This window comes from Penicillium concentricum (genome assembly GCF_028827145.1).
Source record: "Penicillium concentricum strain IBT 3081 chromosome Unknown utg000006l_segment0_segment0, whole genome shotgun sequence".
Lineage (NCBI taxonomy): Eukaryota > Fungi > Ascomycota > Eurotiomycetes > Eurotiales > Aspergillaceae > Penicillium > Penicillium concentricum.
In genome coordinates, this window is record NW_026622759.1 from 2,917,819 (window position 1) to 2,930,564 (window position 12,746).

General features: G+C 50.0%; 3 protein-coding genes across 3 annotated transcripts; 2 read left to right on the forward strand and 1 right to left on the reverse strand.

The window, feature by feature from the left end:
- Positions 1 to 33: 33 nt before the first annotated feature.
- On the forward strand, positions 34 to 4,189 carry N7517_011344 (RNA helicase; the record flags this gene model as incomplete). Its single annotated transcript, XM_056729067.1, has 3 exons — positions 34 to 264; positions 348 to 3,864; positions 3,927 to 4,189. 3 exons carry the CDS (start codon positions 34 to 36, stop codon positions 4,187 to 4,189), a joined length of 4,011 nt encoding a protein of 1,336 aa, XP_056574882.1.
- Positions 4,190 to 5,083: 894 nt separating this feature from the next.
- N7517_011345 (cyclin family protein) lies at positions 5,084 to 7,030 on the reverse strand (the record flags this gene model as incomplete). Its single annotated transcript, XM_056729068.1, has 4 exons — positions 5,084 to 5,326; positions 5,381 to 5,920; positions 5,975 to 6,850; positions 7,019 to 7,030. The coding sequence occupies 4 exons, from the start codon at positions 7,028 to 7,030 to the stop codon at positions 5,084 to 5,086; spliced, it is 1,671 nt and encodes a 556-aa protein (XP_056574883.1).
- Positions 7,031 to 10,163: 3,133 nt separating this feature from the next.
- N7517_011346 (putative C6 finger domain protein) lies at positions 10,164 to 12,167 on the forward strand (the record flags this gene model as incomplete). The annotated part of the gene is made up of 2 exons (XM_056729069.1): positions 10,164 to 10,901; positions 10,971 to 12,167. The coding sequence occupies 2 exons, from the start codon at positions 10,164 to 10,166 to the stop codon at positions 12,165 to 12,167; spliced, it is 1,935 nt and encodes a 644-aa protein (XP_056574884.1).
- Positions 12,168 to 12,746: the final 579 nt, after the last annotated feature.

The window sequence follows — 12,746 nt, forward strand, 5'->3', positions numbered from 1 at the left end:
TATCTTTTGCGCAAAACACTCACCACACACAAAATGCCACCTAAGAAGAAAGGCGATGGCAAGGGTGGCCCCAAACCGGGTACGAAACAAGCCAAAGCTGTTGCGGAGAAAGCTGGTGAAGTGAAGAAACAAGTGCCGGAGGAGCCCAAGAAACCGTCCGTGAAGGATGTCATTGGTGGCGCATCATGGACAGGCAAGCTACCAGTCAATATGTTGGCGGAGCACTGTCAGAAGCAAAAATGGGAAAAGCCTGAGTACAGCATGGTAATCAAGTCTCCCCGTGGCACTCGTCGCATGTCTACAAACAATATACCAAACCAGATGCTGATAGACTGCGCCAATTGCAGATTAAAACCGCCGATGGCTTTGTCTCGTCCGTATCGATGAAGAAGATAGATCCCAAGACCAAGGAATTGATTGTGATCCCACCAATTAAGCTCCCTGCCTCCCATAAACAACTCGCTGGGCAGCCAACAGCCCTCGAAGCGCGCCATTTCAGTGCAGCGTTTGCCCTGTTCCGAGTATGCAATATGCGCAATATTCATATGATGATGCCTCCAACATACAAGAAATTGTGGAAGGAGGACTTTGCAGAAATCAAAGCAGCAGAGACTCGGGAAGGCAAGGGCTGGATGTACGAGGCAGATCCATTCTTAGCCAAGCAAGAAAGAGAGAGCGCGGCCGCCGACTTAGCAAAGAAGCGAGCAGATCGCGAAAAAGCCCAGGCAAAGGAGAAGGCCTCAAATGCGGAATTAGGGCTAGGAAACGGGGATGCCAGAAGTAAACGTATCTGGTCTCAAGCACCTAAGGTGGATATGGGCACACGGATTCGACGAGATATCGAAGGCCTTTTGCGGCAACATACAGTTTGGAACCCATATGGCGTGAAGATCCCAGAAAACCAAAATAAAACCATTGCGGACGAATTTACCAGTCTAGGGTTCCGTCGCAGCCATGTGGAAGAAGCCACAGCGGAATGCAAAGACCGCGAAGAAGTCTTGGAGTGGCTTCTCATCTATGTTCCTGATGATGACCTCCCACGGTGGTCTCTGCCAGAAGGATATTCAGCTGGTGTCAGTCTTGGTTCTGGTGATCTTGCTCGTGAGGGCAAAGTCAAACGGCTGGCATCTGTAGGCTATCCAGCCGACATGTGCTCGCAAATCTTGGACAGCAAGAATGGCGACGAATTGGCGGCTGCTGAGCACTTGCAAGGCACTTTGGCCCATGGAACTCAATTCTCGGCCCCATCAGTGGCCGACGAAGACGAGGAGGCTTGGGCGGAAGAGGCGACTACGCTGGAAGCCATCTTTGGAGAACGTTACCACCGCATATCAGCCAAGGTCTGCGAGATCAATAGTGAGGCATCGGAAATTCCACCAAACACAATCTTTCGCTTCCAAAAGCCCTCCGCCCATTATCCAACCACACCTCCTGTCATATCAATCCAGGCCAAGGGCGTCCCAGCTTATATACGTCTTAGTGCGATCCGTCGGGCAGTGCAGTATGCCGAGGAGAACTTTACGGGTGAATCTATGATTTTCAACATTATGGATTGGCTAGAGGTCAACCTACCGAGCATCATGGAGAACCCGGGTAAGTTGCGAGAGATCTCCGCTGTGACGGCTTCATCAGCAGCTGAGACCCACGAAATCCCTATGCGTTCGGCTCGCAAGAATCGCAGAGGTATTGACTGGAAGGTCGACTCGCCACGAAGCTTGGCTATCCGAGATGCCTGGGAGGCCAAACAAGATACTGCGCCGCAGATCGAGATGAACCGGAAAAGAAAAGCCCTCCCTGCATGGAATATCCAGCATGAAATCATGCATGCTATCAACTCAAACCAAGTGACTATCATCTCAGGTGAGACTGGTAGTGGTAAAAGTACACAATCTGTACAGTTTGTGCTAGACGATATGATCCAGCGAGGACTGGGAGGTGCTGCCAACATCATCTGCACGCAGCCACGACGAATTTCGGCCCTGGGTCTTGCCGACAGAGTCAGCGATGAGCGCTGCGCAGTAGTCGGCGATGAAGTCGGATACGTGATCCGAGGCGAGTCGAAAGCCAAGCCTGGTTCCACAAAGATTACTTTCGTGACTACTGGTGTCTTGCTACGTCGGATCCAGTCGGGTGGCGATGCGGATGGCAATGTCGCAAGCTCCCTCGCCGACGTATCGCACGTGGTGGTCGATGAGGTGCACGAGCGAAGTCTGGATACGGACTTCTTATTGGCGCTGCTGAGGGATGTTCTAAATTACCGCAAGGACCTGAAGGTTATTCTCATGAGTGCCACCCTTGATGCTGGCATCTTCATGAGATACTTTGGCAGTCAGAGATCTGTTGGACTGGTGAACATACCCGGCCGAACATTCCCTGTCGAGGACTACTATTTGGATGACGTTATTCGGTATACATCATTTGCGCCAGAACTTACCGAGGGCTATGAAGATGAGGAAGAAGCCCCTCGGGGTGAAGAAACACTTGGAAAAGCCCTGCGGAGCTTGGGCATGGGAATCAATTATGATCTGATCGCAGCAACTGTCGAATACATCGATGCTCAGCTAGGAAACCAGCCAGGGGGCATCTTGATTTTCCTCCCTGGTACTTTAGAGATTGATCGTTGTCTGAATGCAATCAAGAGGATTCCCAACATGCATCCTCTGCCATTGCATGCCTCCTTGCTCTCAGCCGAACAACGACGAGTATTCCAGAGTGCGCCAAGAGGAAAAAGAAAGGTTATTGCTGCTACAAACGTGGCAGAAACCTCGATCACAATCGAGGATGTCGTTGCTGTCATTGACACCGGCCGAGTCAAGGAAACGAGCTACGACCCCAAGGACAACATGGTCCGTCTCCAAGAAGTATGGGCATCACAGGCCGCCTGCAAACAGCGTCGTGGCCGAGCAGGTCGTGTCCGCGCGGGTATCTGCTATAAGCTATACACCCGTAAAGCCGAATCAAACATGGCCCCACGACCAGATCCAGAAATCCGCCGTGTTCCCCTAGAGCAGCTGTGTCTCTCCGTCAAATCCATGAAAGGCATAGATGACGTCGCCTCCTTCCTAGCCAACACCATCACCCCACCAGAAAGCATAGCCGTTGAGGGCGCACTAAACTTCCTGCATCGCGTAGGCGCTCTGGACCACGACAGACTCACAGCCCTAGGCCGCTACCTCTCCATGATCCCCGCGGACCTCCGCTGCGCCAAGCTCATGATCTACGGCTCCATCTTCGGCTGCATGGAACCATGCCTCACAATCGCAGCCATGCTAACAGTCAAGAGCCCCTTCGTCTCGCCACGCGATAAGCGCGACGAAGCAAACGCCGCCAAAGCAAGCTTCTCCCGCCAGGGCGACGGCGACCTTCTCACCGATCTCTCGGCATTCCAAGCCTGGTCCGAGCGATCCCGCTCCCAGGGCGGTTACTGGGGCACCCAGTCATGGTGTGCCGACAACTTCCTCTCCCACCAGACGCTGCGCGATATCTCCTCCAACCGTGCGCAGTTCATCACCTCCCTCAAAGACGCAGGTATCCTGCCAGTCCAGTATTCCGATTCCTCAGCATCGGCCTGGAACCGCAACGCAGCCAACCGCAACTTGATCCGCGCCCTTGTTGCTGGAGCCTTCCAGCCGCAGGTCGCGCAGATCTCGTTCCCGGATAAAAAGTTCGCCAGCTCGGTCACCGGTACCGTCGAGGTGGACCCGGATGCTCGCACTATCAAGTACTTCAATCAGGAGAATGGTCGTGTCTTTATTCACCCCAGCTCCATTCTCTTCTCTTCTGCTGGCTATCCCAGTGCCGCGGCGTATCTCAGTTACTTTACCAAGATGGCTACCAGCAAGGTCTTCATCCGCGATCTTACTCGTGAGTTACTTCCTTCTATCCCTCGAGGTATCACCTTCTAACCTTTTTGTTTTAACTTGCAGCTTTCAACGCATACTCCCTACTTCTCTTCTGCGGCTCTATAGAACTCGACACTGTGGGTCGTGGACTAGTCGTAGACGGCTGGCTCCGTCTACGCGGCTGGGCCCGGATTGGTGTGCTTGTTTCGCGGCTTCGCACCATGTTGGATGAAGCTCTTACGGAGCGGTTTGATAATCCTGCGGCTGTATCTGATGGCAGCAGTCTTGGTGATAGAGTGATTGAGGCTGTCAAAAAGTTGATTGAGTTCAATGGGCTTGATCAGTGATCTGTATAGGCAGGTTTATGGGTTGAATATATATTCACATATAGCATCTTAGATGGGGGAAACAATGGAGATAAATGATTTACGAGAGACAGTTAAAAAAGAAGTCGGAATGTTATCTTACATAGAACATGCCTATATCATCTTGAGCATAGATCAGATCATTCAAGTCTTACATCGTCAAGGATGGAGGCAGCACAGGCGGCCAACCTATGTAGTCTTGTATACAGTGGATTGATGCACTATAGGACAATCTTCCTACACAGGTAGTAGGGATGTATGACCAAACTTGACTTCATTCGAAAGCTATACATTGTAATCAAGACCAAGAGAATAAATTCCAGATTGCATACTATGAATCTGGAAGTGTTTACCCGAATACCTAGGCCAGAAGTTATAGAAATATGACGTCATATTTGACTACTAGTACAACTTTTAGAACATACAAAGGGTGGCACGCGGTCAGTCATGTGACTTATGTAGATAGAGAGTGTATCAACGGTTACCCAGCTACCAGCCCTGAAAACAGAAAAAGCAGTTCGAACGCCGGCGAGAAAGCGATCATCGTCAACGCCTTCCGATCATTGAGTCGCATGTCCGGAAAATGGTGGCGTCAAGTCATCTCGTCGTCAGCCCAGTAGAGCTGGGAAGAAAACAGAAGCCAGAAAGAAAAACGAATGACAAAATGAGGGCGGAGAAAAAGACTGGAATCAAGCGCAAACGCCATGCATAAAAAGAACCAATTCGCCGGTTCACCCCGAAAGAAAAAGAAGAAGAAAACGCCCATGTTTGACCGAAAGAAAAAACGAGAAATAAGTTTAGAGATCGTGGATGGTGGCGAGAACCAGCTTTGCATGGTATCTACAAACCACCGGGGTATTAATTTGAGACAAGGGATTAGTAGTTGGCGCGGCCGTCCAAGCGATCTGGATCATTGAGTGCAGAAGGCCTGGCCAAAGCGAAGTCCGTGGCAAGCTCAGCCTCAACAAACATCGCGGCACGCTTAAAACGCCGATCCGAATACTTTTCAAAGATCGCGGCGTGGTGACGACGAGGGTTCTCACAGCATTCCATCAGTGTGGTCAGAACCGGAATCAACTGGGAATAAAGATAACCACTGTAAAAGGCGTGTGCCGGTGTCTTTTGCTGAATGTTAGCAATGTTATAATAGAGTAAATGGAGTGGAAAGCATACCCAGAAGCCCTTGTTCAGCAGCATACGAGACAGGCAATGAGCTCCGGCAGCAATGAAGCTTGGGGGAGTGCAGACAAAGCGCTCATCCATAATAGCCAGCTCAAGGAAGTACTTGGCAACAGTACGAGTTTCCAAGTCATATTCATCAGCCTTGCTAATGCGGCGAAGGAAACTCATTGGGCCAGGCCATCCAAGGTCGAAGTCGAGGATGGTAAGCATGAACCGTTCTGCCTTCAAAATCTCGTCCACGGAATATCCACTGTCAACCATGTAAACGATTTCTTGCACAGACGGGGCTGTAATTTCCTCGAACTTTGCAGCAATGAAGATGGCGGTCGCACCAACAAGCTGTAATTTGCCCATGGAAACGACCTTATAGGATAAGAACCGGTCGATGTAGTTAACCGTGAGGAACAGGGTTTCAGGCAGCAAGCTGAAACGCTGGTGAACTTGAACGAGCCAGTCCATCAGAACCGAGCGCATCGACCACTGGAGTTCGCTCTGTCGGGCCATGTAATCAGGGACCGGGAGCATATCGATCTAGAGACTTGGTTAGTTCAAACTGACAAAAGGCATTGAGAGGGCAAAACATACCTCTTTCTTTCTTAAATGAAGGAAAATCTCGTCATTATACTCCGCGACCATGGTTGTATCCAACAACTCTTCTTCAATGTCTTCTGGTGTTTGCTCACTTTCGACAATGTCTTTCGCCCGGAACATCTCACGAGTGGTTAGATTGGTCATGCATGGATAAATGACGGCAGTGGTTCCGTCAGTGTTATCCCCACGAGAGGAGTAGATGGGCGCAACATGATACTCGGTATCATCCCCGTCCCATTCCTCGGGCTCTGACACCGCCGACACAGGTTCCTTGACATGTGTGTCCTCTTTGAGATCTTCGGTCTCGGACACGGTGGCATCGGACTCGACGAGGCTGACACTATCCACGTTCAGCCCATTTGAAGGCTCCACCTCAATGATATTTGAGCTCCGCCCTTTCTCCATGCCCTTGTAGCTGGCCTTGACTTCCGTATCTGTAGTGGTTTCCTTGGATGCGTCTTTTTCGGGGACGGTGTGCAGTTGTTGATCTTTGAATACGGCGTTGCTTCGTTTCGATTTGTACGCCAGTTGAGCTTTACCGGCGGGATTCATTGGCTTGGTTGTGGCAACGCTTTCAGCAATGCCCCTGGTTCCTGACAAGGTCATGCGACGCTGAGCTGGCTGGGACAGTCCAGAAGTCTTGACCTCAGCCAGGGCAGGCTTTCCACCAACAGCGGAGTCATCCCGACTACCCCGGTTCATATCCTTGGTGTTGCTGACATCAACAAATGCACGTCGACCAGCATTGTTCTGAGCCATCATACTCAGCGCAGGGCTCGACTTGTTCCGTTGATGGATGACCTTATGGTTCTGGTTGTGGAGGGACGGCGGGGGCACATTCTCATCCCCAACAGCTCGGAAACGCTGTGGCTGTAGTCCTAGTTAGCATCGATTCCAATTTTGGTCAAGTATGAAGCAACCCTGGACCAAGCGTGGGCAGATACATAATGCGATATCGAACGCGGCGACGTTTTACGCGATTGACGCGTAGGAATAGAGGAACCGGGTAAACACAACATCAAAATCAAAACCACTCACCTTTGCATCCATGGCGACAAACAATGAAGTATCCAGACGTGGTGTCGAGTCTACCTTGAAGTTGGTAGAGAGGTGTGTTGTTTACTTTTTGCTGAGTTGGGGGTACGGAGTTGCCCTGCGTGATTGGTTGACCCAGGCAAAATAAACAGTCGTTAGGACCCGCTCAGTCGCAACTTCCAGATTTGTCCTCGTTACTTGAACGTTACTTGGACGTTAATTGGACGTTAACGAGAATGATTATCTAGGTAACACCGAAGAGCTGGGTGCACTGAAATGAATGAATGAGAACGAAAGTGACAGTTACCACGATGAAGGGAGGTTGTTTTGTCCCTTGTTCCTAAAGATGTGCCTTGTTAACAATGTACGCTATTCCTAAATCGGAAGCTACGGTCGCGCACACCTTCCTGCTGCGCACTGCTACTACCTAGGTACCCAATGTAGGAATTTTTGAAGTATAGGTATAATGGTAGATAGACATGTATAAGGGAGACGGAATGTGAATTTATTTGAGTAGGATTTCCTATTAAATCAGTCAAAGGGTTGGATTAGGGCTGGAAGTCTAGGTAAATCCATAAAACAGCATGGGCCTCTAACTAGCTTCTGGCTTTGTTGCCATTTTAGGGCTTTGATTTTATATGCTCAGTTCTTGTGGTATACTGTATATTATATGTAAATTAGAGAGTGTGCTATAGTAACTTCCGAGGTCAAACTGATATCAACCAAGGTTCCAGAGCTGGAACTTCCCGAGGTTGGGAGTCGGAGGTTAAGCTTAGATGTTTGTTATGTTTGTATCTAGTTTGCACTGTTTGTTAAGTAATTGACGTCATCAACCTTATCGGCGCGTCTCCTTCGACGTCCATCGAACATCGTTTTTGTTTAAAAGACTTCCCAAATTAAGTAAAATAGTACAAAAAATTATCTACAAGTATATTCAACTATAATACATGATTTCCGACAAGATTATTTAAAAAAGATCTATATTTGCGAGTGCAATCGCCCTTTTATGGCATGATCTAGATCTAACGCGCTATCTACACGAGACCACGTGAGAGCCACACCGCCGTCACAAGAGGTGGGACACCCGGAATCAAGCGGTTCCTGTTTGGCAGCTTTGTGATCAACCGAAACCCACTCCTATCATTGCGACAGTCGTCGGCTTTTTCAGTCTCGCTAGGTGGTGTGGGGATTCCAGATCAGAGGAAATGGCCAGTTTCGGAGTAAATTTATAGATTCCCACGTTCTCAGATCCGATGTTCATCGTCAATTCCAATATCCAGACCTTTTGCGCCCAGTCTCTCAGCATCACCGCCTGACTCCACCGAGCAGAAATGTTCCCCCCTTTTCATCGGCTATTATTTTCTTGAATCAGTAAAACTGTGGAATTACGGATTTGCTATATTCCGAACTCCCTTTCGTAGCCAGGTTTCAAGGAGAGCGGAATGCTCTGTAACCTCCGGGATTCCCTTTTTTAACCTTACGTAGGTCCCGAGGAGGGGTAAATTCAAGTTGCAGATCATGCGAGACAACTCCGGAGAGTCATGCGATATTATGAAAGGGATTATCTTGGGGACTGGAACGGTTTGGTTCTCTCGATATCCTTTCGGTTGAGTATAAATCTCCAGGTCCGGTCCTATAGGCGGATCAACAAAACCTCTATAATTCGACCTACCCTAGCTATTTTGATATTAAACCGCATTATAAGTGTCGCGATATCGATTATTTTCCAATCCGCATAGTAAATGAGTAATGCGACAAGGGCGGTGGTGGGAAAATGACTGGACAATGTCAATTCTGTCCAAGCGCACACCTCCACAACAGACCAAAAAAAGGGTATGGGTTGCTACGTGGTCAAGCTAGAAACTAGCTGCAAGCCAATAAATCCATTGGGCGCTATTTCTTTATCTTATTTTGCGCCTTTAGACTTCGATACCTTAGATACTTGGGGCGACAAGAGGTACCTAAGCTACCTTTGTGTGAAGCGCTGCATATTCCACCCCCCCCTCTCAACAGTCTTAGATAGCCCACACTCGCTTACACTTCATCCCTGAAGATTCAAATATCGGATTATATTCTCAATTTCGTACATTATATGTAAGAAGGGGGGTTAGACAAAGTGCTCCGTCACTCGGCGCAATGGCATCCGGCTTGCGACAGCTTTTGCGCCTTTGCGAAAAGATACAGCATTGGGATGGCTTCGCACATAGTTATTTTTTTCAATGCATAGAATAGTTGCAAATCAAATGAAGATTTTATATAGATTCATTAATGCCATGGAATGTGATGGCTACTTCGATGGGCGCCGGAAGCGCAAATCGCCATGTCACCGACCCAGGCAGGCCGTTTTCTCGCTTTAGGTGAAACCATCGTACGCACCCACCTCAACCTTCTTCCTTCCATCCAACAACCCCTCGAACAAATCGCCATCAGTGCCATCAACAGTATTGGGTATGCATCTCTACTCTTGTTCAATCTCATTTTTCACTCCCCTGACCCCGTTTCAATCCTGGAGATGCCACCGCTGACATAGCCTCAGCGCTTCGTAGAATCGACAATCCCCTCTCGACCTCGACCGAACCCATCCTTCGATCCCTCGCCCTGCCTTGGACAATCCAGATATCTGCGATACTGGGGGACTCTGTTTGAGTTAAATTAGGTGTGTTCAAGTCTCTATCCATTCTTTTCCGAGTCATCTCGCTTGCTTCCTCCCAATCCCGCTCCCAAGGTCGGCCGGACTCGGTTAGCGACTCATTCATCCATCATCTTCCAAGACAAAATCCATCCTTATTGTATATTTAAGCGCTTGGAACCCCATTGTGTTAACTCTTGTGGTATGTTTCCTTCAGGTTACCCACGTTTGCCCTTTTGAGTCGCTTCCGGCTCTTGCGACTATAGATTCCCCTCCCACCTCCATCGAAGGTTTTGCTTCGACGGTTTTTATACATCAAGACCCGGGGGTGGTCCATCCACCAACCTGATCTTTCGAATTCAACAATTGTGGTAGGTTTGATGGATTCTTCCCTCTACACTTGCCCTTCCTCTGTGTCTTGCCATGGATCACATTCCCGCCCTCTACGGCACACAAGCAGTGGGTTGATGCAGTCTTTGGTATAGCAGTGGAGTATTCCTCAATTTGGAACACTTTGATATGCAAGCGGTTCAGCATGAAGGGCTCTCTAGCCTGGTTGAGCAGCCGGGTCTAGCAGACTCTGCCAATGTAGCTCGAGACCTGTCGCTTAAAGGCCCAGCACCCAAGAACATCGCCTTTGAGTTGCTTCTCGATGAGAACTCTAAAGTCCGCGCTCGTATTCCGATGCGCGTTCAAATCTATCCCCATGATACCACGGATTCGATCGTCACGACGGTCAAAAATTTCTATGGAATATATGACGGTACTGCCAGTGGGGTCAGCTTCGAGGATGAACATGGGACCACCCTCATCGCAAGGTACGAGAATCTCAAGAACAACAGGACTGTATACGTGCGAGTCATTCCCATTCAACCATATGGGGATCACTTCTATAACGGTTTCAATATCGAGCCTCGCAAGCGGCCCAGTCTGGCAGAGCCTTTCCAGATGGTAGATGGCATGGCGCCAGTGTTGGATCAGCCTTCACGGCCGGCCTCCCGGCTTGCGAGAAAGCGCAGCACCTCTCCGTCGAACCGGAGTCTTCGCAGCGCTTCTCAGCACAAGCCTCCCTCCCGCGCGGGCAACAAAAGCCGGGCGTCGAGCATCCACGGAGGTTTCCATGACGATGATGGCTATAGCGATACCGAGAGCGCTTATGCTCGCAGAGCTCGCAATGAACTATTTGCTAGCTCTGATATCAGCATGGAGAATATACTACAAGATGGTCGTCGGAAACGTCCCAAGTTCGATAGCTCTGTGAGTGACTCATGCGACAAGACTTGTTCTTTTATCATAGACTGTCACTAATCAGTCTGTTCCCCTTAGGAGCTCCCGCTGTTTGTTCCTCCCCAAGTGCCCCTCACTACCTCCACCTCCTCAATCTCTCCTCAACGTCGATCGATTGGCCAGGAAGGCGCTGGGTCGCCTTTCGCACGCCCAACCCAACGCCCGTATGGCTATCAGCATGCGCTTCCATCGCCGCAAAGCTATGGCCATAGCGAATATGGTGTTCACTCCGGACGCAATACGATTTATGCGACTCCCGTGGTCCCGGACCATTCAAATCGCATGCGCGACACGGGAGCCTATAACAACTCGGCTAGCCGAGTGAGTGGTCCAGGTGTATTGCCCACACCTGACCCCACCATTGCAAGCTGCATCTCCGATGAGGATGTGGCGATGCAATTGATACGTTTAGGCGATGCGTCCAATTTTTCTCACGGACGCACCTCTGCCTCGACATTGGACGATGCCTTCAGTGGTGCCGCTGACGCTGCCTCATCCACTGGTGCTACCAGCGATGGGGAAGACTTTAGCGAGGACGAGGATGACTTGCCAGCTCGTCGCCAAAGGTTAGACTCGAGCCCAATGCTGCCGCCGGGAACCATCAAGCGTCACCTCAAGGGCTTGGATGACATCCTTCCCAGCGCTGATAGCAGCGACCACAGCTCGGATGGTGCAGATGATGGTATCAAAAGTGAAGCTGAAGAGGATATTCTTTACAAGGAGTTTGCACCCAAGGCAAAGAAGCCGAAGAGCCGCCCCACATCTTTCAAGGTTCGGAGCCAGAAGCCTGCACCTGCAAAACTGAACAAAAGCAAGACTGTTATGCCTGTTCCTCGCAAATCATCCGAGAAGTCAGCTGCGCCTGTTCCACCTCTCAGCCCGGCTTCCTCCCGAAAGGTCTCGGGGGGCTCGGTCAACTTCCAGCACCAGCTCGGTGCGGATGAGGAAGACCTATCTACCAAGCCTCGCTGCCAGCGATGCCGCAAGAGCAAGAAGGGCTGTGACCGTCAGCGTCCCTGTGGACGCTGCAAGGATGCCGGCATTGGAATTGACGGCTGTCTCAGTGAGGATGAGGGCAATGGTCGCAAAGGGCGTTACGGTCGCCATATGGGTGTCCCCGTGAAGAAGAACGGGGAAGAGATGGATGAGGACGAGGAGGAGGAGTTCTCATTAACGCCTGCGACTCCTCCTATCTCTTCGTCTATAGCAGACAAGAATAAGAAGCGGAAGCGCTAGTGGAGCTGCAGGTTGCGATTACTCCCGCTATCTCTAAGCGCCGAACTGTTCGCACCTCCAATCTTCTTTGTGGCCATGGGATCTCTCAATCGTCTTACCATCCTCTCACTATGGGCCAATCTCATCCGTCCCCACTCTCTCCTTTCGCCCTCTTCTGGCCAGCGCCAGAGACAGTCCTTATACTAGCATACTACCATCATTTGCCCTTCGCATTCCACATTCCCTTCACTGGTTGCAAGCCATGCTCCCTCCATTATACACTGCCAAGCGGTTGATCTGTTGTTGTTGTTGTGTCCCTTCGGCGTCTTAGTGTTTCTGCGGGCTATATGCTTCTTGTTACATCCACTCGCTCATTCGGAATCAATGCTACTGAGTTATTTATCATTGTCTATGTCGGTTTCATGTGTGTGGTGTGGTGTACGGTGAACTAGTAGCGGAAGTATATAATACTTCCAAGGGAGGGCTAGGCTAGGCCAAAGGTGACAAGTTGTAGAAGCTGTGCTGATCTTGCTTTATTTCGTCTTCTGAATAGTCAGGGAGTCAATGGAAGGGTTTCAATTCTCATTGTGCAATTCAATG